This window comes from Maylandia zebra, linkage group LG3, assembly GCF_041146795.1.
Source record: "Maylandia zebra isolate NMK-2024a linkage group LG3, Mzebra_GT3a, whole genome shotgun sequence".
In the NCBI taxonomy this organism is placed as follows: domain Eukaryota; kingdom Metazoa; phylum Chordata; class Actinopteri; order Cichliformes; family Cichlidae; genus Maylandia; species Maylandia zebra.
Window position 1 is genome coordinate 61,230,322 of NC_135169.1, and position 25,461 is coordinate 61,255,782.

The 25,461-nt window shown below is 41.8% G+C and overlaps 1 protein-coding gene across 1 annotated transcript in view; it reads right to left on the reverse strand.

Moving 5' to 3' along the window:
* Nucleotides 1–260: 260 nt before the first annotated feature.
* The window catches only part of LOC143416884 (uncharacterized), a 463,686-nt gene continuing 438,485 nt past the window's right edge, over nucleotides 261–25,461 (reverse strand). The window contains exons 18-28 of the mRNA XM_076882531.1: nucleotides 11,567–11,743; nucleotides 7,413–7,589; nucleotides 7,182–7,222; nucleotides 6,935–7,003; nucleotides 6,751–6,830; nucleotides 5,928–5,983; nucleotides 5,581–5,795; nucleotides 1,977–2,230; nucleotides 1,420–1,539; nucleotides 1,181–1,322; nucleotides 261–1,037 (exon numbers count right to left, since the gene is read on the reverse strand). Coding sequence (XP_076738646.1) covers nucleotides 718–1,037; nucleotides 1,181–1,322; nucleotides 1,420–1,539; nucleotides 1,977–2,230; nucleotides 5,581–5,795; nucleotides 5,928–5,983; nucleotides 6,751–6,830; nucleotides 6,935–7,003; nucleotides 7,182–7,222; nucleotides 7,413–7,589; nucleotides 11,567–11,743 — 1,651 coding nt within the window. The 3' untranslated portion in view covers nucleotides 261–717. The remainder of the gene's footprint in view (nucleotides 1,038–1,180; nucleotides 1,323–1,419; nucleotides 1,540–1,976; nucleotides 2,231–5,580; nucleotides 5,796–5,927; nucleotides 5,984–6,750; nucleotides 6,831–6,934; nucleotides 7,004–7,181; nucleotides 7,223–7,412; nucleotides 7,590–11,566; nucleotides 11,744–25,461) is intronic.

Here is a 25,461-nt window from a genome sequence, read left to right on the forward strand (position 1 = left end):
TATTGTGGTGTTAATGAAGCTGCAGGCACAGCTCCTTTCAGCATGGCCGGAGGAGAGGTGTACTGGCAGTCGCGTGACACACACAGATCAGACACTTATTTCTGTGTTGCAGATGTGCAGTAAAGAGCCAAAGACCCAAGTGCTGTCTCCTGCCTCTTACTTTCACGCCAGAACACAACGCAATGACGGGTGTAACACATGAACGGGTTACACGAACAGGAAGCTCAAACTGTTTAAAAACACGAATTCAAACTCCAGCATAAGAAAGCAAACAGCAAAACTTTATTTATACAGGCAGAAACACAAAATGCTGCTCAGAGCAGAAGCTAGCACAGACGAGAACCTCAGTAATCAGATTGTAAACACTGATCATGTGATTCAACATGTTATTCCAGCATTAAAGGTAAAAACAGCTTCAGTTATATTGTTGGAAACAGACGCCGGTCACAGATAACTTGAGGTGTTGCTCTTCAACCTGTAGATGTGGTTCAGCATCTACAGGTTGGAGCTTCACATATTTCCTGGTTTGTGCACTAATAATGAGCAGCCCAGAGACTTACCGAGGTCCCAGACTCTGCTTCAGTCCATCCAATGTCCTGCTCAGCTTCTAGTCAGAGTCCAGGTTTTAATAAGAACTAAAGTCCAGTTTCCAACACACACATGAAGATCACAATAATGACACTGTCAGTGGTCTTTGAGATTTATTAGAAATCTGTCTTATCTTAAGTTCAGCTCTATGAAAAGGCATGGATCCTCCTCACGGAGAGTAGCGATCAGGAGAGAGGTGGCTATACTTCCTTTTCGTCGCACTGTGTCAATAACGTCTCGTGCTTTATCTGCTTTGCTCTGCTGTGATCTGACTGATTCCATCTCCTGCTCATTGATAATATGCTGCTCCAGGAGTTTATCCAGAAGTTTGTTTAAAACAGGTTCAGACACTCTGTCAATAAACTGTGAGCGAACTGTGAGCAGCCTCTCGTCTGCTGGGACTCCGGACTCATCTGGGACATTTCTCATTAAGGTTTCTGTTCTTGGTGCTGAAGGAACAAAGAAAGATAGACATTTAACAGCACTCTGAACTGAGGATGAAAAGAGAAGTATGATTTCAGTTGAAGTTTTATAAAATATAAAATAAAAAGTTTGTAGGGTAATTTCTGCTGGTATTTGGCAGGAATCTTACCTGGCAGGCAAACAGATGATTTCCAGATTTCATTCCCCTCTTGGTCTTTGACTATCAGACTCACAAACCCTGAATTTGTATTCAGGAAAACTTGAAATGTTGGATGGTAATTTGGGCCAGACTTTGAGCGAAACTGTGTTTGCTAAACAACAACAGAAAGGTGCCATTTTCATGACGAGTGGGTTATCCAGGACTTTCATTTCATTTCAGCAGCATATAGTTTCTAACTGCTGACTCACCTTCGGCTGTATTATCCTGCTCTCAGGCTCACAGTGGACACTGTACCTTTGACCGAAGCTGAAAAGACAGTCAGCAGGGGTCTGGAGGTATTCAGCATCATCGTGTTGTTGGGCAGACACCTGCAGTGACAGGACAGTTTATTATGCTGGTAACGTTAATAAGTCTATTCACCTGTAGAGCTCATTTAAACATATCAGGTGTAGAATATCATGTGTCAGTATGAATCAAAAACAATCATTCTTGAGATAGAATAGCTTTGCAGAGAAAAAAAGCTCCATGATTTTATTTTTATCAGTGAAGTGTCAGATCTGACATTATGGGTCACAAACATCAAATGTTCACAGCTTAGGGTCATTACTGGGAGTGAATAAAGAAGAGCAGTGATTGGTCAACAATGTGGGTAAGAAAAGTTAAATGGTGCCTGACTCTTTGTCTCAGGTAATCAGAGTGGAGTGACCAGTAAACCTGTACATAACTTTAGTTTATTATCAGAAAGCTGCTGAGAATCATTTGGATTCTGAGAGGACCACAGAGTGAAGATGATGAAACTATTTACCTCTGACAATGGGATATTTTCCTGGAGTAGAAACACATTGATTCTTGCAGGCTCTGAAGGTCGGAAGAACAGCAGAACTTGGCCATTTACTGTTATGTTCAGGAGCCGCTTAAAATCATCCCAGATGACGCCCCACCCAGAGAGGTGAGGAACCTTCACAACCACATGGGTGGCAGTGATCTCCAGCGGCTCCAAGATGCTCATCCCATCATCAGAGATGTGGGCAACAGACAGCAGGCCATCAACACACAGCGCTGTGAAAGGAAAGAGCTTTTCATTCTGAGAGTTCAGATTTACTTCTCACCTTATCTGAGGATTACATCTCCTGCAAACAAGTTCCCCTCCATCCTTTTTTGTTATAAATGTGAACAGCCCAAAACTTTTGCATTATTCATTACATAAAGCTCAGAACTAGGCATCAGTTATGTTACACGTTTGTGCAGTTATATATGTTCTTGGTTTGTAATTCATTTGAAAGCCTGATGCTTAACATTGTCCACCCCAGCTGTGAAACTCAGAAACCAGTCTTACTTGTTATCATCTATCGTCCACCTGGGCCTTACACAGAGTTTCTGTCTGATTTCTCAGACTTTATATCTAATTTAGTTCTGAGCTCAGATAAAATAATTATTGTGGGTGATTTTAACATCCATATAGATGCTAAAAATGACAGCCTCAACATGGCATTTAATCTGTTATTAGACTCAATTGGTTTCTCTCAAAATGTAAAAGAACCCACCCACCACTTTAATCACACTCTAGATCTTGTTTTAACATATGGCATAGAAACTGAACATTTAACAGTGTTTCCTGAAAACCCTCTCCTGTCTGATCATTTCCTGATAACATTTACAATAATTGATTACACAGCGGTGGAGAGTAGACTTTATCAAAGTAGATGTCTTTCTGAAAGTGCTGTAACTAAGTTTAAGAATATAATCCACCCACTGTTATCATCTCCAATGCCCTGTACCAACACAGAGCAGAGCAGCTATCTGAACGCTACCCCAACAGAGGTCGATTATCTTGTTAATAATTTCACCTCCTCACTATGTACGACTCTGGATACTGTGGCTCCTGTGAAAACGAAGGTCTCTAATCAGAAGTACCTGACTCCGTGGTATAATTCTCAAACACGTACCCTAAAGCAGATGACTCGTAATCTGGGGAGGAAATGGCGTGTCACAAATTTAGAGGATCATCATTTAGCCTGGAGAAATAGTTTGCTGCTTTATAAGAAAGCCCTCCGCAAAGCCAGAACATCTTACTATTCATCACTGATTGAAGAAAATAAGAACAACCCCAGGTTTCTCTTCAGCACTGTAGCCAGGCTGACAAAAAGTCAGAGCTCTTTTGAGCCAACCATCCCTTTAACGTTAACTAATAATGACTTCATGAACTTCTTCACAAATAAAATTTTTATCATTAGAGAAAAAATTACCAATAATCATCCCACAGATGTAATATTATCTACAGCTACTCTTAGTACCATTGATGTTAAGTTAGATTCTTTTTCTCCAATTCATCTTTCTGAGTTAACTTCAATAATTACTTCCTCCAAACCATCAACGTGTCTTTTAGACCCCATTCCTACAAAACTGCTCAAAGAAGTCCTGCCATTAATTAATTCTTCGATCTTAAATATGATCAACCTATCTCTAATGATCGGCTATGTACCACAGGCCTTCAAGCTGGCTGTAGTTAAACCTTTACTCAAAAAGCCATCTCTAGACCCAGCAGTCTTAGCTAATTATAGGCCAATCTCCAACCTTCCTTTCATATCAAAAATCATTTTTAAGAGTAGTTGTCAAACAGCTAACAGATCATCTGCAGAGGAATGGTTTATTTGAAGAGTTTCAGTCAGGTTTCAGAGCTCATCACAGCACAGAAACAGCTTTAGTGAAGGTTACAAATGATCTTCTTATGGCCTCTGACAGTGGACTCATCTCTGTGCTTGTCCTGCTAGACCTCAGTGCAGCGTTCGATACTGTTGACCATAATATCCTATTGGAGCGATTAGAACATGCTGTAGGTATTACAGGTACTGCGCTGCAGTGGTTTGTATCATATCTATCTAATAGACTCCAGTTTGTGCATGTAAATGGAGAGTCCTCTTCACACACTGAGGTTAATTATGGAGTTCCACAGGGTTCAGTGCTAGGACCAATTCTGTTTACATTATACATGCTTCCCTTAGGCAGCATCATTAGAAGACATAGCATACATTTTCACTGCTATGCTGATGACACCCAGCTCTATCTGTCCATGAAGCCAGATAACACACACCAATTAGTTAAACTGCAGGAATGTCTTAAAGACATAAAGACCTGGATGGCCGCTAACTTTCTGCTTCTTAATTCAGATAAAACTGAGGTTATTGTACTCGGCCCTGAAAAGCCTAGAAATATGGTATCTAACCAGATTCTTACTCTGGATGGCATTACCTTGGCCTCCAGTAACGCTGTGAGGAACCTTGGAGTCATTTTTGACCAGGACATGTCCTTCAATGCACATATTAAACAAATATGTAAGACTGCGTTCTTCCATTTGCGCAACATCTCTAAAATTAGAAATATCCTATCTCAGAGTGACGCTGAAAAACTAGTTCATTCATTTATTACTTCCAGGCTGGACTACTGTAATTCATTATTATCAGGATGTCCAAAAAACTCGCAGAAAAGCCTTCAACTAATCCAAAATGCTGCAGCAAGAGTCCTGACAGGGACTAGAAAGAGAGAGCATATTTCCCCTGTTTTGGCTTCCCTTCATTGGCTTCCTGTTAAATCCAGAATTGAATTCAAAATCCTGCTCCTCACGTACAAGGTCTTAAATAATCAGGCCCCATCTTATCTTAATGACCTTGTAGTATCATATCACCCTATTAGAGCACTTCGCTCTCGCTCTGCTGGCCTACTTGTTGTTCCTAGAGTATTTAAAAGTAGAATGGGAGGGAGAGCCTTCAGTTTTCAGGCCCCTCTTCTGTGGAACCAGCTTCCAGTTTGGATTCGGGAGACAGACACTATCTCTACTTTCAAGATTAGGCTTAAAACTTTCCTTTTTGCTAAAGCATATAGTTAGGGCTGGACCAGGTGACCCTGGATCCTCCCTTAGTTATGCTGCAATAGATGTAGGCTGCCGGGGGATTCCCATGATGCATTGAGTTTTTCCTTTCCAGTCACCTTTCTCACTCACTATGTGTTAACAGACCTCTCTGCATTGAATCATATCTGTTATTAATCTCTGTCTCTCTTCCACAGCATGTCTTTATCCTGTCTTCCTTCTCTCACCCCAACCGGTCGCAGCAGATGGCCCCGCCCCTCCCTGAGCCTGGTTCTACCGGAGGTTTCTTCCTGTTAAAAGGGAGTTTTTCCTTCCCACTGTCGCCAAAGTGCTTGCTCATAGGGGGTCATATGATTGTTGGGTTTTTCTCTGTATCTCTGAAGCGCCTTGAGGCGACTTATGTTGTGATTTGGCGCTATATAAATAAAATTGAATTGAATTGAATTATAAATAAACTGCATTGTGGTTATTTGTATGATAAAGAACAGTTCATATTAGCTGAGCACCACACAGTAACACAGATGTTTCACAGCACAGTGCTCACCCTCCTTTGTTTCACAGTGTGGCAGGTGGAGCTCCCAGACTGCATCCACAGAGCATGTGATGTTAAACAGCGGCCCTGCAGCTGTTTTTCCAGCTGATTGAAGGAGGCTCTCATCCCATTGGACAGTCCTGTACAACAGCTCTGCCTCCTGAGCCATAACAAACACTAGTCTGGTCAGAGTACACTGGAACACACCTGGACCAGCACACCTGAACCTGTAGGACACAGAAGGGCTGAAGCACTCCAACCAGCCTGTATGAGCTGAGGTCTGATCACCTCCAGCTGTATCACGCATCTTGTCACATCATTAAATACATGTTATCAACCTAATGTGAATTTAGAAGCACCTGTAGGAGATGTGTGTGGATTCAGTTTGTACTTGAGGGGTGAAGCTTGATGGAGGCTGGAATTCAGAGAGGAAATACATCAGCTGTTTAAAGCCGCAATAAACAAGTAAACGGAGAACAAACTATACAGAGTACACCCATCCATCCATCATCCATCCATTTTCTTCCGCTTTATCCGGGGCCGCAGGGGCAGCAGCCTAAGCAAAGAGGCCCAGACCTCCCTCTCCCCAGCCACCTCCTCCAGCTTATCCGGGGGAACACCAAGGCGTTCCCAGGCCAGCCAAGAGATATAATCTCTCTAGCGTGTCCTGGGTCTGCCCCGGGGCCTCCTCCCGGTGGGACATGCCCAAACACCTCACCCATGATGCGCCCAGGGGGCATCCTTGTCAGATGCCCAAACCACCTCAGCTGGCTCCTTTCGATGTGGAGGAGCAGCGGCTCTACTCTGAGCCCCTCCCAGATGGCTAAACCTCTCACCCTATCTCTAAGGGAGAGGCCAGCCACCCTTCGGAGGAAGCTCATTTCTGCCGCTTGTATTCGCAACCTCGTTCTTTCAGTCATTACCCACAGCTCGTGGCCATATGTGAGGGTAGAAACATAGATGGACCACACAGCTAGTGGCGTGTGCCCCTAGGCACACAGAGTACACATCAGGTGTTATCTGTACACACTTTCAAAACTGCGAGTAACATACTGACAATGACACAGAATCTTAAACCTGACTGGTTGTCTGCCCTGTGCTTTAACACGCCTGACAAATTTCTGTGCTGAAGGCCTCTTTTTTGTATCACAAGACAATCAGATCCACATGCTTTTCTCTCACCTTAATGTGCTTTATGTCATCTTTAGACAAATATAGCTCTGTGTCTAATGAGTCTGGATTCAGTCTGACCTCAGAGTAACCTGATGAGAGACAAACATCGAATAATTAAGGATTTCCTGGAACTCTAACTGGTGCTGTTTACAATCATATTAGTTTTTTAGTGGTTTTCTGATCAAATACAAACTGTTTGTGAGGGATTTCTCTTTCTTCCTTAAGGACCCACCATCTTCTTCAGCTGCAGCCTTCTCACTCACTAAAAAGATTTTAAAAAGTATTAAAATATTTTGACCAAAACCAGTACCTAAAAACACATCCTTAAAAACCCCCATAATTTATAGATTTTTGCAGAATGAAATAAGCACAAACGAGCTTTCATGTGATATGCTGTTGATGAAATAGTGATGAATGTGACACAGAGTCTCAGTACTCACTGGTTTTGTCTATGGAAGATTTAAAAGTCTTGACATCAACCCTGCAGAGAGCAATGGTAAAACACAACTGATTAATGGTGTACTAAGCCTAGCCAGAGAAGAAGAAAACAGACTTTACCATGAAGATCCTCAGTGTGGATCAGTATAATATCAGCCTGATGTCTGCAGTTTAGTGTCAGCACAACTTTCACATCATATTCATCTCAGCACAACTAAAACATGCTGACTGACCTCAGAGTTTCAAGTCCACATCCTGGACTCTCCAGGAAACCACACAGATGCTTCACTCCTGAATCCTGCAGCTTGTTGTTGTAGCTCAGGTCCAGCTGTCTCAGATGGGAGGGGTTGGACTTCAGTGCTGCTGCCAGATAATCACAGCTGATCTCTGACAAGCCACAGCTCCTCAATCTGTATAAAGAATGAAAGATGTAAGTTTATTAGACAAAGTGTGAGCTTGAAACCATTCAGTGTTTCATCATCTGTTCAGAGCTGAAGAAGGTTCAGAATGTAGAAGTTTAGAAAATGGAAACTCCAAACAGCTGAAGCCAACAGGAAGCAGCTTCAAACAAACACAACAAGAGAAAAAACTCTGAATGTTTCATATTAAAGTCGTACATTTCTCATAAAAACAGGACAAAGACTTGAAAAAGTCGTGTTTTTCCTTCCAGGAACCACATGGCTTCACTTTTAAAGGTGAAGTGTGAAAGAAATGGACATATTTGAAGTCCAACACCTTTTTCCAGTCACATTATTAAAGCAGACAAACTACAAGCTCATTTTCATTCCAACAAGTCATCTTCTGACCTGGACTAACAACACTGGTCTCTATGTGCAGCTGGCTGTGAGACCAGTGCTCAGGGAGCGTCTACAAAGTGCAACACTGAAAGAACATCACACTCTCATTTGCTTCCAGCACTTTCACACAAACATCTACTGTTATTATTGTCACCAAACTCTGTGGATCCTTTATTGCAAATTCAAATGGGATCAAATGGTCAGACAAAAGAGGGTTATGAGGAAATGTGATGAAATGTTGTGTATTAGCAGCAAGTTATTGAATCATTTTCCTCAGAAACCAAACAAAATGATTGACAAACATGTTTTTACAAACTCAGTGTTGGACTTGGATCAGCAGGATAAGCTGATGTTTAACCCTTTAAGGCCTACCATAGAACCAAGTCTGCCAGAGCTTTTTTATATTTTTACATGCTGTGGAGCCATTTTCTGGAGCATTTCAAGTTGCTATACATCAATACAACCATTATAGCCCAGATTTTAATAATATGTATTCATTAAGTGCATAGTAATTACATAAATTGCAAAAAAGTGCACTAAACTACAAAAAAATTGAAAATTGTTTTTGCTTTTTTAACATATATTTGTAGTTAGAGAAATTTAAGAGGCTTATCCCTCAAAACTGTAAATACAAAAAAGTTGCACAAAATAGTTTCCCACCACAGGAAATTTATTTTGAGTGTCTTCATAGTTTTATTTTTGAAATACACCAATTTTTATACACTGCAGGAAAAACGAAAATAAATATTAGAATGCAAATTTGCAAAAAAGCAGCATATGCATCAAAATAAACTATTTCCAGCAGTGCAATATGAGTCCTAAGCATCCCAGAAACGACACAGAAAGTCATAAAGTCAAAGATAACTTTTAAAAAGACCAGTATAGGCCCTGATGACCTGATAGTAAAAAAGACTACATTTCCGCGAAAATGACGTCACTTCCGGTTTTGGGCAGGTAATGGCGGAAATGCAAATGTTCGCGCTGACGTCTGTTCCAACGTAGGAAGTGTTATGAACAGCTGATCGAATCGGTAAAGCGTGTTTCTGGAATATTATGTTTTTGTTCCTGCAAGCGCTTTTTATGCAGTTTTTGCAAAGCTTTATGTGGAAGGAAACCGTGACCGAGGACAAGCTGATGGCATGAGATGTAAGTACAACTCCTCCAGTTTCATATGCAAAAAAATTTTTTGCGCTAGCTTACGTGGTTGCAGTGCTACTGGGATTTTAAAATAGTTACGCAAAACAGAGCGTTCCCGCTCCGATCGGCTGTAAAGGGTTAAAGGCATTTGAGTCTCGCTGTATGAGAGTCCAGTTATTACTCAATGTCTGTGAAGGTTCTCAGTCATCCAGGTCATCGTAGTCAAAGGAGCTTGCAAAGAAAAGCGTCTGGACTTCTTTAAGTTACTTGAAGACGTTTCACCTCTCATCCGAGAAGCTTCTTCAGTTCTAAGGTCAAATGGTGGAGAGTCCCAGATATAAACCTAGTGGGAGTGACCCCCACCAAGGGACAAAAGGACCCCCTGATGATCCTCTAATCACCTGAGCCAAGGTGTGAAACTGGGTGTGGGACCCAATCAGCAAGAGTTTCGGGTGGGTTCATTGTGAAACCTGGCCCCACCTTATCATGCGAATTCCTGAGGTCAGATGGCCCAGGATGTGAGTGGGCGTTAAGGCGTCTGGGAAGGGATCTCAAAACTGGATTATAGATGGCAGAGAGTTGGGGTCGTAAACCCCCGCCTCTGTTCAAAGATGGTCGCTCACAGTGGACATAGATGGCTTCTTTCACTCCTCTTTCAAACCATCTGTCCTCTCTGTCCAAAATGTGAACATTGGCATCCTCGAAAGAGTGTCCTTTATCCTTAAGATGCAGATGGACTGCTGAGTCTTGTCCTGTGGAGGTGGCTCTTCTGTGTTGTGCCATGAGCTTGTGAAGTGGCTGTTTGGTCTCTCCAATGTAGAGGTCTGAGCATTCCACGCTGCACTGTACAGCATACACCACGTTGTTAAGTTTGTGTTTTGTCTTTCGGGTGAACCAGTTTCTGTCTGAGTGTGTTGCTGGGTCTGAAATACACTGGGATGTCATGCTTGGAGAAAACTCTCCTGAGTTTTTCTGATACACCGGCTACATAGAGGATGACAATGTTGTTGAGTCTGTCCTTCTTATCCTCCCTCGCTGGTGTCTGGTCTTCTTTTCTGTCCCTCTTTGCTGACTTTAAAAACGCCCATTTAGGATAGCCGCACGTTTTGAGTGCTTCCTTTACATGTGTGTGTTCCTGAAGGAAAAAAGAAGGAACACACACATGTAAAGGAAACACTCAAAACGTGCGGCTAAAAAAATGGATTTTCCTATTTAAATGGTTTTAATTCGAATAAAGCGATGTTGATTCATTCAATCCTGAATCGATTTTTAATATAAATGTATTTTGCCAGAATCTCAGGTTAAAGCTCCCAAAAGTATTTCAACAACAAGCAAACAGATAAAACAGTAAATGAGAGCAGCTAAACACACAAAGATGGAAACACAGAGCGTGGATCGTTCACTCGACGGCACGTGCACGGACACGCCATCGGTGCTGAAAGTGGAAAGCTCACAGATCCTGAAGATGCAGGTTTCATCTGTCTCCAACCAAAACTGACTGAACCAGCAGCAGAAGAAGATCCAAACTACGCTTTACGTTTGATGAACATCGTCATGAATTCTCTCTGATTTTGACGTTTACTTCCTGCACAGCTCTCTCTCTCTCAGTGTACTTCAAGAACAGTTTACCTTCAAAAATCTGTTTCCTGCATTATTCACTGCTTATTACGCACCAGTCTGCTGTTGTGTTCACTGCTGTCGGCCTCCGAAAACAAAGCCTCATTTCTGCTGTTCAATACTGAAGAAATTTAAACCTTTTAAAATGATGACAGATTACAAACTCTCAGCTGTGTCTGTAATCAAACCTCTGTAACTTTGCTTCCCTTCAGCAGCATCAGCTCATGTTCACATGTTGATTCATGGTTTGCTTCAGTTTTTGATGGACTGCAGAATATTTTGAAGGTTATCTGCTATAAAAAGCCAGAACAGGAAAATCTGCTTCATGTGTTTCTGTTTGATCCTCAGTGACTTTGACACAAAGGCCTCTGCTGTGATGATCACACCTCTGATCAAGTCTCACAGTGTCAGCTTTGTTTTTATACATATGGATATGTGCTGATAAATGATCAGAATTATAATATTTCCCACTGTCTGCTGTGTGCCGTGACCTTTGACCTGCTAAAGACAGTCAGCTGTGGATTATTCATTGTTGTGTCTGATACTTAGAACTGTGAGGAAGAACACTACACAGTTAATCAGGGTCCCCTCTCTCTGAATCAGGAAAGGTGGGCAGGCCGCGTGTGGGCCGCGGGCCATACGTTGAGTCTCACTGTTTGAAATGTGAACATTGTTCTGCTGCAGTCAATGGACTAAACCAGAGAAGAAGAAAACAGACTTTACCATGAAGATCCTCAGTGTGGATCAGTATAATATCAGCCTGATGTCTGCAGTTTAGTGTCAGCACAACTTTCACATCATATTCATCTCAGCACAACTAAAACATGCTGACTGACCTCAGAGTTTCAAGTCCACATCCTGGACTCTCCAGGAAACCACACAGATGCTTCACTCCTGAATCCTGCAGCTTGTTGTTGGAGCTCAGGTCCAGCTCTCTCAGATGGGAGGGGTTGGACTTCAGTGCTGCTGCCAGATAATCACAGCTGATCTCTGACAAACCACAGCTCTCCAATCTGTATAAAGAATGAAAGATGTAAGTTTATTAGACAAAGTGTGAGCTTGAAATCATTCAGTGTTTCATCATCTGTTCAGAGCTGAAGAAGGTTCAGAATGTAGAAGTTTAGAAAATGGAAACTCCAAACAGCTGAAGCCAACAGGAAGCAGCTTCAAACAAACACAACAAGATATAAAACTCTGAATGTTTCACATTAAAGTCGTACATTTCTCATAAAAACAGGACAAAGACTTGAAAAAGTCGTGTTTTTCCTTCCAGGAACCACAAGGCTTCACTTTTAAAGGTGAAGTGTGAAAGAAATGGACATATTTGAAGTCCAACACCTTTTTCCAGTCACATTATTAAAGCAGACAAACTACAAGCTCATTTTCATTCCAACAAGTCATCTTCTCACCTGGACTAACAACACTGGTCTCTATGTGCAGCTGGCTGTGAGACCAGTGCTCAGGGAGCGTCTACAAAGTGCAACACTGAAAGAACATCACACACTCATTTGCTTTCAGCACTTTCACACAAACATCTACTGTCATTATTGTCACCAAACTCTGTGGATCCTTTATTGCAAATTCAAATGGGATCAAATGGTCAGACAAAAGAGGGTTATGAGGAAATATGATGAAATATTGTGTATTAGCAGCAAGTTATTGAATCATTTTCCTCAGAAACCAAACAAAATGATTGACTAACATGTTTTTACAAACTCAGTGTTGGACTTGGATCAGCAGGATAAGCTGATGTTTAAAGGCATTTGAGTCTCGCTGTATGAGAGTCCAGTTATTACTCAATATTTATGGATGATGTTCTTTCAGTGTTGCACTTTGTAGACGCTCCCTGAGCCTCACAGCCAGCTGCACATGGACCAGCTGACATTACCCAGCATTAGAGGCGGGTGTAAAAAAATGGTTTTTCCTATTTAAATGGTTTCAATTTGAATAAAGCGATGTTGATTCATTCAATCCTGAATCGATTTTTAATATAAATGTATTTTGCCAGAATCTGAGGTTAAAGCTCCCAAAAGTATTTCAACAACAACCAAACAGATAAAACAGTAAATGAGAGCAGCTAAACACACAATGATGGAAACACAGAGCGTGGATCGTTCACTCTACGGCACGTACACGGACACGCCGTCGGGGCTGAAAGTGGACAGCTCACAAATCCTGAAGCTTCAGGTTTCATCAGTGTTACGACTGTTGTCGTAATTATATGTAAATTTGAGTGTGCAGGTGCTCCTCCATGATTGGTGCATCCAGGGTGGATGGCTGGCAGCAGATAAGAAGATACAGCCAGGACTGCCATGTCATTCAACCTTGGCCCAACCCAACCGGCAGACCGTTAACTGTGTCACTATGTTGGTTAATGTAAGAGCATGTAGGAGTGGACCACCTTTTTGTTTGATCAGTTTTCTCCTGTTTTTGTTAGGCAGGAAGGAAAGTGATTGTCGTTTGAGTTAGTTCTTTTTGCGTAGGTAAGTTGTATTTATTCCTGAGATAGGCTACCTTATGTCTGTGTTTTTGGCCTTGGGTTCACCCTGAAGTTATGATATGCTCCCTTCCTTTGTTTAACTGCACTCATTGTAAATAAATCACTATTAAAAAGTATTAAGTGTGTGACGTGCTACTTGGGGTTGGACGCGGATGGATCACCCTTTATGTTGTGGTCTGGCCGCGCCTAGACGGGCCATAACAATCTGTCTCCAACCAAAACTGACTGAACCAGCAGCAGAAGAAGATCCAAACTACGCTTTACGTTTGATGAACATCGTCATGAATTCTCTCTGACTTTGACGTTTACTTCCTGCACAGCTCTCTCTCTCTCAGTGTACTTTGTGATATTATTCTGTTATTATATGTTACCTTATAGATGTAATCAAAATAGTTGAATTATGATATTGCTGTAGATCATATTATACCTTTTAATATAGAGTGTGTGATTAGTATGTAGTTTTAGTTTGCATTATACTTCTGACCTAAAAGAGTGGGAAAATCATTCGATCTATTTGTTTGACCTATATTACTCAACACTGTTGAATGTATTACATTGTTTCTTGACATGTTTTACTGCTGAATCATATGAAGAAGGTTGTAAGCAGAAGACTTGGTGTCTGGGAAGAGGAGATAAAACCACATTCCTTACCCCCCTTCCTACTTCACACAGAAAGACAGGGAGCCGAGGTCATAACTTAGGCGCCGTGAGAGAAAGAATATGAATATTTGGGCTTTTACGACCAGGTGGGGGCCACTAGAAGAGTATAAAGAGCTGTGTAACCCGTCACCATTTTGAGACTTGCTGTGACCCTCTGCAGGAAGCTCTCCCCATCATGATGGTTCTAATGCTCATAAGTGTTGAATTATATGGAAATAAATGATTGTTGATTGAGCATTTATACACCGAGTATTGTCCTTCCTTCAGCCCAAAGATTCAAAGAATTGGGAGATTTCAACAACTTGGTGCCGTGTGACCCAGATCTTTGGTGTGCTGAGGAGGTGCAGATTTGGCCTTTGGTGAGATCGTGAGGCGAGGTGAACAGAGGACATGTCCAAAAATAAAAAGGTAAGCACAGCCTGTTGTATTATACCAAAATGTGCATATTGGGCTTTCCAAATTAATCTGTTCACTGAGTTACACGTATTTTCACAGTAAATTTGTCGGTGTCTGGTTTTTGGCGCAAGATACTAACAACATAAGTTGAGGCTGAATTCCAGTGTGTTATGTAAACTGCTTCTACCGAGATACTAATAACATACTACGTTGGACTAGTTGCAGTAAACTGCTTCTACCGAGATACTAATAACACACTACGTTGGTCTAGTTGCAGCCCACTTTACCTTTGTTGAAAACACGCAGTTCTTTGAATCTTTGGGCTGAAGGAGGGACAATACTCGGTGTATAAATGCTCAATCAACAATCATTTATTTCCATACAATTCAACAGTCAGAGCATTACAACGTCCGGACGGGAGAGATGCTACCAGAGGGTCAGGCACATGTCTCAAAATGGTGACGGGTTACTCAGCTTTTTATACTCTCTAGTGGCCCCCACCTAGTCGTAAAAGTCTAAACATTCACATTCTTTCTCTCTTACGGCGCCTAAATTATGACCTCGGCTCCTTGCTCCTTCTGCTCTCTGCAAAGGTGGGGGTATGGAATGTTGTCTATCTCCCTAGACACCAAGTCTCCTGCTTACAACCTTCTTTTGATGATTCAGCAGTAAAGCATGTCAAGAAAACAGTATAAGACATTCACAGCCGATCAAGGATACAGAATGATGCACACTTATCTAATGAACTACAAAATGATTATGTTCTTTTAACTCAAAAGTATAATGAGGACTAAACTACATACTGATCACACACTCTATATTAAAGGGTATAATGTGATCTACAGCAGTATCATAATTCAACTACTTTGATTACATATATAAGGTAACATATAATAACAGAATAATCTAATAATTCCCCCTTTTGATCTCTGAAAGAGATCACTTACAACATGCACTCCAGGGTCGCAAGGTCCAAGTTTTCTTGATCCTGAGGCCCTCTGTCCCCCTTTAACGGGTGGACCATATGTGGGATGACCTCTGTGTTCACGCAGTTCAGATGCAAGCAAAGTTAGATTTACAACCATAACAGCAGTTACAGATGACACTCCCATCATTCCCAATTTTCCCACAGCTTTATTTTGGTGCTCCAGTTTTCCACTCCCATTTTAATGCCCCCTTATACCTTTCAAATGTACTTAGACTGGAACCTCTGTCTAAGGAGCTTTTAACCTTTATTTTTATTGCTGCAGCTACCAGTGTCTTCCAGTTGGATGATTCTCAGCTTCTTTCTTCGACCTCCGGGGTTAGACCACCCTTTAGTCATTGCACAGTTCTGGGGATTATTCTGCCCCGATTTCCAACAAGGATCTGTGTGTTTTGGGTTCACCGGCGTGTCCCCCTTTTTGCCAAGAGCCTCTCGAACCTCGTTGGTCTGGTGTTCCTGGTTTTCGCCAACCCCTTCATGATTATTACTGTGTTTATGGGATCCATCTTCTCAAGGAGCTCAAACGCCATGACACTTGACCCCAGTTGCTGTCTCGGCAGTCCCTACATCTGTCTCTGCTGTGAAGGGTCCTCACATCTCCGTGTCCCCGTCTGGTGTCTCTTCCTTTCTCTGCAAGAGACAGAAAACCAAAACACCTCTCTCCCTAGCCTTGATAATCTAATATTGTTATCCATTGTTGTTCTAATGATTCAAATTTGGTTTAAAATATTATGTTCAGGACCTATTCTAATCATAATCTATGTGTGTGTAAAAGAAATCAAAAATTAGTGAACCCTTTCTAAGTCTAACACATTATAAGCTTAAGTTTTACCATAGCTAAATTATTAAACACAGAAATAACGTCATAAGATGTTCATAAAACCATTGTTTGATGTTCGGACTCAACTCCCCCTTTTTGACACACTCCCATGTGTCAATTCATTGGAGCTAGACAATTAAAAGAGAAGGTTAGTGACATCATATCTCAGAAAGTATCAGAAATTCTTCTCTCGAGTACCGTTGCTCCAGCCTTGTCATCACTGAGGATCTTCAATCCCGGACATTTCCCTTCTCCATATGTAATAAAGTCTGTCATCCTTCCATGCCCTGGTAACTGGTCCATCCAGAGCTGTAACATTTTGAAATGTACATACAACAAGCCAAACCACACCTTGGTCACACCAACCCTTTTCTGCCCCGAAGATGTCCAATGCCATCCTAGTATGGACTGTCAAAAATGGCTTTAACGCTGACTATCCTGACAATCCATTTTATAACGTTTCCTGGTCAGATTTGCCAATCTCTGCACCAGGGTTGTAATAGTTTTGCAATTTTCATCAGTTTTATTCAGTTTTTACCAATTGTTTGCTAGTTTAGTTTAGTTTTTATTTTCTGAAAATCCTTAGTTTCAATTTAGTTTTATTTGTGTTTTGCAAAAATTAAGTGTAACAAAATCCCAGTTCCATCATATCAGTCATGCTCTTCTGGTTATCCTTGGGTGTTGAGACTAATAACTATTAACTCTTGCCGCACCGTGTGGTCCTAATTTTGGTTGAAGTGAATTGATAACCTTTTGAAGGCGATTGTTTCACACCTTTATTTAGATGTCCCAGTCCTGTTGTCTCGGGATACATCACGCTGCCTTATCTGGGGTTAGCTGTTTTCTGGGGATGCGGGTTGAGTGGGTGAGCTCTTCAAGGAGGGGGAGTGTGCTCCCCCTGATGAGGTCTTCTAGGTAAGCTAGGTTAACCTTCTTGTGTGGGCTTTTCAAGTGCACTTTAAGGTTAGTGGGACTTTTAGTTTTATAAATGTCCCTCATGACCCCCTGATGACCCAGTATTTCATTTTTGCACACTGTAGTACACATTTTAGTTTTTGCTTGTAGCTCGCATACTCTACTTGCCACTCCTCTAATTCCTGATGTTTCTTAGAGAGGGCAACAGTACCTTTAAAATTATATCACATGTGTGGGGGTGTGGCCTTGCCAATTGTTTTGCCCACCTTTTCAAAATGGCTGGCGTGCCCACTAGCACATTTCATGGAAAAAGAAAGGTAAGCTTGATATTTACATTCAAACTGTTTTGTTAAACTCAGATTTTTATTTTATTCTTTTTGCAAGTACCCCTCCTCGGTGGCGAGAAACTGTTGGTGTGGTCAAGTGGGTGCTCTGGAAACAAACGCTCAGGACAGAACAGTTATCAGTCATGTACTTCCTACAAATTTTGCATATGTTTTATTCCATATTGATCCTCTGAGTGTAATGGTACATTTTAATTTGAATTTATCCAAACTAAACACAATATTTTCTTTATTTACTTTGCTCTTGTTCTTTTTCAGTACCACATCCTATCAAATGTCCCTGTCGATTATATTCTACATTTAATAACTTACTATTTCAAGTGAGAACCTAAATCACGTGGACCAATGTTTATTATTGCATATCTCTATTCTGAATGTGGCCAGTCATTCATAGGTATTGTTAAAGTTTTGGCGATTTTCCTCTATAAAATTTAATTGACTTTTTTACAGTGGCCTGCTGTGGTTAATAGTAACATATTCCAGTCATGAGTGATATCAAAAGTCTTCTCCACTGTAGCATTTGGCATTCCCAATAATATAACATGATACCTTAATCAAAACACAGTTAATATAGCACAGTTTTCTTGATGCAAACATCAGTAACTCAAAATCAGCAACCACAGTGTTAAGTCTGCAGTTCATACTTATGTGAAGCTAGAGTCTCCTCCTCCAGTCTCTCTTATCCTCCTGCTCCTGAAAAAACAAAACAAAACAAAGCGAAGCATCCACCCTTCTCTTGTCGGCTGGGTGAATTGTTTATTGGCATTTACTAATCCTAAAGTGGGTGCAGTCATTGTCTCAGTATCAAGTCAGTCAAAGCTTTTAGTCGTCAGTCCATCACAGTCCATTCACATGCATACCTCCATACACATTCATACCAGATGTTGCTGATAATGGAGTCTCACGCGCAACCTATTCGAGCATCCATCACCAGCAAGATGACGTCATCATTTTAAAGGAAAACAATTCCTTGTTGTTTTTTTTTTTGGGCCGGATTGACTCGGTGCAATCCTTTTAGACTCAGAACTTCTCAGTGTTCCCTATAAGTGAATTTCTCCCAAGCCAATTACAATCATGGAGAAGCACACTTTGCAACTGTTTTTGTAAGAATATTTCATAGCGCTTTAAATTTCAATCTTTCAGGCCTGGTTTAAAGAGCTGATTGTTAAATCATAAACTCACAAAATATCAACATATCACCACCGGTGGATCACACCTCTCAGATGTTTTTTCTCCAGTGCACTGTAACAAAAACGAAAACAGACGTAACCAACAAAACACTAATAACAATAACATAAACTAGGGCCCGTTGCAGACATGTCCAAGCATAAAACTATCCTCTCTCGCTTACGAGAAAGAACACAAGCCAAAGCTCACTGATAAAATCAAGCTAGCGCTAAACAAAACCAAACAATCAACCAGAAATTCACAGGAACATTTTGCTTCCTGCCGGGACAATATTGTGTGGGAATGAGAACCTCAGGTGCCGTAACACCTTTTGTTCCTCCTTGAATTAAAACTCAATCACAGAAAATGCCGTACTCCGACCTAAACTTACACTATTAATTCATCATTTTCACTCTGTGCCACTGTTCCTCATCAGGGCTGTGTGAAGCACAGCAAAGAATTCAGTCAAGGCCTTGAGCCATAAACAGACATCACGCACAGACATTGTTTTCATAACCAAACTTTTTTAGACCTTATTAACTCTACATAAATGCCTTCTAGGTGACATATAACACATTCTAAGTAATCAATGGTAATCAATGGAAATCAATGGCTCCTCATAAAAATTATGCATTGGGATGTTTGTGTGCAGCATTTTGCATATCAGCATAAGCAAAGCATTCTTCATTGCATCAGCGTGTATGTGTGTGTGCATGTGGATCACTCTTCATTGCACAAGCGTGTGCATGTGTATGTGTGCATCACTTCTCAGTGAATCAACATTCCCGTGTGTGTGTGTGTGTGTGTGTGTGTGTGTGTGTGTGTGTGTGTGTGTGTGTGTGTGTGTGTGTGTGTGTGTGTTCATCACTTTCCTGTTCTGGTGTTCTGGGTAAACCACGGCCTGAAGCATGGCCTGGGGTCCTGCCCCCCTCCTTTTCAGTTCGTTTGTGACCATTGCTGCTGCTGCTGCCCAAAGTTCTGTCCGTCCTGGTTCTGACCCCAATTGGGGCAGTCCTTTCTCCAATCTCGATGTTCACCGCAGGTGAAACCTGCATCTTCTTCTGTGTTTTTGTCCATTCTGAGGTGCCTTCTGTCCTCAGTTACTCCTCTTGTCTCGGTCACGCCCTTTTTCGCCACCCGATCATCCGTGTTGGTCCATCACTGTCCTGCACAGTGTGAATGAAAAGTTATCAAGGTCAGCATTCTTTCGCTCTGCCTTACTTTTCATTCGGGCTTGGCGGGCGTCTCGTCACAGCTCTGTCAGCTGACGCAGTCTGGGAATTTTCCCCCGTGTAGTGAAACGGGCCTTAGGTTTAGTGCTCTCCGTCTCGGCTGCATGAGATCACATTCCTGCAGGTCTGTTGACATTCTCAGGTCGTTGTTGTGGGTCCAGCTGTTGCAGCATTTGGTCAGTGTCACGTATAGGGGAGAGCAGGAGTCCAGTCAGCCTCGGCTTTCAGGGCCGGCAAAGCAGCCTGTAATTAAATATGTATAGAAAAAACAAAAACAAAACAAAACAAAAACAAACAAAAAACAAAAACAAAAACAAACGAACAGGAAAATGTTGTTGTGTTGGCTGTGTTATTCAGAGGGGAGACAATGGGGCCAGGCCCTATGTCAGCCTTCTCTCCCCCTTTTTTTGTTTTTTGTCTCCCGATATAATCAACTCCTAACCCACCAAGTTGACAGGACAACACCGGTATATGTTAAAATTCTTAAGATCATGTTTAAAAGCCCAAAAAAGGAACTTTCTTTCATTCAGTAATCACTTTTATTAATCAATCAACAGAAAACATGTCACAATTTGAATCTTTTAACCACTAAATTTGTTGTGTCTTGCCTGGTTGGTTAGACCAGTGTTCCTTTTTTTTTTTTAGTTAAATTGTTGTCCTGCAACCCAGAGGGTTTCTTTGTCAGTAATGTATAGACTTCATCATTTAAGTATGTTAATTTTTCTTTAACCTTGCTGGAAAATCTTCACGTGTTCATGAGTGTAAGCTGTTTCTTCATTGCGTGTATGTGCATTTGTATAAAAGCAGGTTAATTTTATCTTTTCTCAAACTAGGCGTTACCTTAAAAGGAGCCTTTCTCTCAGATTTCTCTGCTTGTGTGTGTTTTTGTTTCACCTTTTTGTTGTGATGCTCCGGACGCCTTCCCAACCTCCACAAGTCCGTTGGCCCCAATTTTATGTGTTAAAACTTCTCTTAATTTCTCCTCTAATTCTCTCCTCGCTGCTGTCTGTTTCACAACTGCTGATTCGTGCTGGGTGTGGGTCCCATTACCTATAATTTTGCTTCGGCCGCTGTGCTTGTGGGGGCAGTTGGTCCAGGTCCGCAGCTTCCTGTATTAACACACTAAGAGATTTATTTTAATTTCATTTTCATCACTTTTAAACCGATAAGCAGGCAACCCGCCTACCTTGACAGCGTAAACTGTACGCCAGTCTCCCAACACATTCCTCTCTGTACTCCTCCATAATTCTCCACTGCACACCTCTTACTATCTCTCCTTTTTATTTTTATTACACCACAGAGTAATACACCCAATTATGCCCGTCTATCTCTATGTGGCTCCAAATTCCCTCTTTATTTTAATTTCACACTCGTCAGGGGACAGGCACACAACAATTTCAACCACTGAAACGAGGAATTCAACCTTTTTATATTTCTTTACTAATCTAGACTCAACGTTTGGTCGCAAAATGTGTCTTGTTCTAGTCCGGAATAAATGTGAACCCGTGATTACACGGCCGTTCCAGTGTTATTTCCGTAGCTATGCGGGGGCCCTCACCTCCCCAAGTCACCACCTCGGCACCCGGACAACGCCGGTCCTGGCCACGCATCCATGGACAGGAGGGTCGCCACTCCTAGGGCAAAGTTCCACAGGTACACTAGGCATCAACCTTTGATCCTAAAATGTGTATTTGCTCTAATGTCCTCCTAATCAAACACACCAACCGTCACTGTCACTGTGTTCACGCTTCACACTCCACACAAAAAACACACTCAGAGCGCGCCTCACTCACAAGACAGCACCCAGAGCGCGCCTCGCAGCTTCACACACACACTCTCACCCAGAGCGCGCTTTCACACTCACACACAACACTTTTCCTCAGCGGGAATTTTACACAGAAACCTCTGAGCTCAACTATTAGATCTTCTTAAAGCACACTGCACCATAGACCAAAATACCCCTTTCTCTGCGCTTATGACCGCCACAACGGGGCAAAGTCGCATCATAAAAGTGATGCTTGCATCCCCGAAGTTATACCCGACATCATAAACCAGGTTTTTCTCTATGTACTTCTTGGCAAGTAAAATTTTACTTTGTTTTATGACCGCAGCCCTTAAAAAAAAACTCGACTGACGCCACAAACCACCGTCAAACCTCTGTTCAATGTACTAAAATTAGCACCAACCACTACTGCACTTCACGGCCGCACCACCGGAACACGGCCATATCATAAACCAAACCTACGGACGTGTTTCGCTCTCGCGTTGCCAGCGTTCAACTGCACCGTGAAGCCAGCATCTGCTTTTCCTTAAATCAACTTCTATTTCATAGCCGGCAAGAGCCAGGACGTAACCGACACCATAAACAAACTAAACAAACCTCGACTTCAATGTACTGGACTAATGGCCGCGTCTTCAGAATAAATTCTAATGTATTATTGCTACAGAAGCCAGTATTAGACAAAATTAAATGTGGAAGGTAAAGTGGCTGCAACTAGTCCAACGTAGTATGTTATTAGTATCTCGGTAGAAGCAGATTACTGCAACTAGACCAACGTAGTATGTTATTAGTATCTCGGTAGAAGCAGTTTATTTAACACACTGGAATTCAGCCTCAACTTATGTTGTTAGTATCTTGCGCCAAAAACCAGACACCGACAAATTTACTGTGAAAATACATGTGACTCAGCGAACAGATTAATTTGGAAAGCCCAATATGCACATTTGGTATTTATAATACAACAGGCTGTGCTTACCTTTCTGTTTTAGGCCGGCCTTCTGTTCACTTTGCCCCACGATCTCACCAAAGGCCAAATCTACACCTCCTCAGCACACCAAAGATCCGGGTCACGGCACCAAGTTGTTGAAAACACGCAGTTCTTTGAATCTTTGGGCTGAAGGAGGGACAATACTCGGTGTATAAATGCTCAATCAACAATCATTTATTTCCATACAATTCAACAGTCAGAGCATTACAACGTCCGGACGGGAGAGATGCTACCAGAGGGTCAGGCACATGTCTCAAAATGGTGACGGGTTACTCAGCTTTTTATACTCTCTAGTGGCCCCCACCTAGTCGTAAAAGTCTAAACATTCACATTCTTTCTCTCTTACGGCGCCTAAATTATGACCTCGGCTCCTTGCTCCTTCTGCTCTCTGCAAAGGTGGGGGTATGGAATGTTGTCTATCTCCCTAGACACCAAGTCTCCTGCTTACAACCTTCTTTTGATGATTCAGCAGTAAAGCATGTCAAGAAAACAGTATAAGACATTCACAGCCGATCAAGGATACAGAATGATGCACACTTATCTAATGAACTACAAAATGATTATGTTCTTTTAACTCAAAAGTATAATGAGGACTAAACTACATACTGATCACACACTCTATATTAAAGGGTATAATGTGATCTACAGCAGTATCATAATTCAACTACTTTGATTACATATATAAGGTAACATATAATAACAGAATAATCTAATACCTTCCACATTTAATTTTGTCTAAAACTGGCTTCTGTAGCAATAATACATTAGAATTTCTTCTGGAGACGCAGCCATAAGTTCAGTACATTTGAAGTCGAGGTTTTGAAGTTGGTTATGATGTCGGTTGAGTCTTTTGTTGATGCGGCCATGAAATAGAAGTTGATTTAAGGAAAAGCAGATGCTGGCTTACGGTGCAGTTGGACGCTGGCAACGCGAGAGCGCAACACATCCGTAGGTTTTGGTTTATGATACGGGCGTGTTCCGGTGGTGCGGCCGGGAAGTGCAGCAGTGGTTGGTGCTGGTTTCAGTACATTGAATAGAGGTTAGACGGTGGTTTGTGGTGCAGTGGTGCAACGAGGGCTGCAGTCATAAACAAAGTAAAATTTTACTTGCCAAGAAGTACATAGAGAAAAACCTGGTTTATGGTGTCTGGTAGAACTTCTGGGGACGCAGGCATCACTTTTATGATGCGACTTTGCCCCGTTGTGGCGGCCATAAGCGCAGAGAAAAGGGTATTTTGATCTTTGGTTGTTGTGCTCCAGAAGAGTTTTAACAGTTGAGCTCAGAGGTTTCTGTGCAAATTTCTGCTGATGAGGAGCGCTCTCTGTGTGTCTCACTGATGGTGAAACGCGCTGTGTGTGTAAGGCGCGCTCTGGCTGTGGGTGAGGTGCGCTCTGAGTGTTTTTTGTGAGTGTTGTTGTTAAAGACTAGTAGTTAAACATATGCCATTTTATGACCAGTAGTCAATGTAGTAAATTAGCTTAACAGCTGCAGGCCATATATTATCCTTTAGTTCTAATGGTGTGCTATGTATGTATGTATGTATGTCTCTATTATACTCTTGAATAAAAGAAACATAATCATTTGTATTTCATTAGACAAAATGTGCATTACTCTGTATCCTTGATCAGCTGTGAATGTCTGACACTGTTTTCTTGAGAATGTTTTATTGCTGAATCATGTGAAGAAGGCCATAAGAGGGAGACTAGGTGTCTGGGCAGAAGAGATAAAACCACATTCTTTACCCCCCTTCCAATTTCACACAGAAAGACAGGGAGGCAAGGTCAGGAGCCAGGCGCACTAAGAATTAGAAAAACATGTGAAGATGCAGCTTTTATGACAAAGAGGGGGGCTGGGATTAGCTATAAAAGTCTGTGAAAGTTGCCACCATTTTGAGACATGCTGTCGAACCTCTGCAGGCATCTCTCCCGTCCGGACGTTGTAATGCTCTTATTGTGAATTGTATCGAAATAAATGACTGTTGATTGAGCATATATACACCGAGTATTGTCCTTCCTTCAGCCCAAAGATTCAAAGAACTGCGTGTTTTCAACAACTTGGTGCCGTGACCCGGATCTTTGGTGTGCTGAGGAGGTGCAGATTTGGCCTTTGGTGAGATCGTGGGGCAAGGCGAACGGAAGACCGGTCTAACAACAAAAAGGTAAGCACAGCCTGTTGTATTATACCAAATGTGCATATTGGGCTTTCCAAATTAATCTGTTCGCTGAGTCACATGTATTTTCACAGTAAATTTGTCGGTGTCTGGTTTTTGGCGCAAGATACTAACAACATAAGTTGAGGCTGAATTCCAGTGTGTTAAATAAACTGCTTCTACCGAGATACTAATAACATACTACGTTGGTCTAGTCGCAGTAATCTGCTTCTACCGAGATACTAATAACATACTACGTTGGACTAGATGCAGCCACTTTACCTTCCACATTTAATTTTGTCTAATACTGGCTTCTGTAGCAATAATACATTAGAATTTATTCTGAAGACGCGGCCATTAGTTCAGTACATTGAAGTCGAGGTTTGTTTATTTTGTTTATGGTGTCAGTGATGTCCTGGCTTTTGCCGGCTATGAAATAGAAGTTGATTTAAGGACAAGCAGATACTGGCTTCACGGTGCAGTTGGACGCTGGCAACGCGAGAGCGAAACACGTCCGTAGGTTTGGTTTATGATACGGCGTGTTCCGGTGGTGCGGCTGTGAAGTGCAGTAGTGGTTGGTGCTAGTTTTAGTACATTTGATAGAGGTTTTGACGGTGGTTTGTGGCGTCAGTCGAGTATAAAGGGCTGCGGTCATAATACAAAGTAAAAATTTAACTACATAGCAACACCTGGTTTATGATGTCAGGTATAACTTCGGGGATGCAAGCATCACTTTTATGATGCGACTTTGCCCCGTGGTGGCGGTCATAATCGCAGAGAAAGGGGTATTTTGGT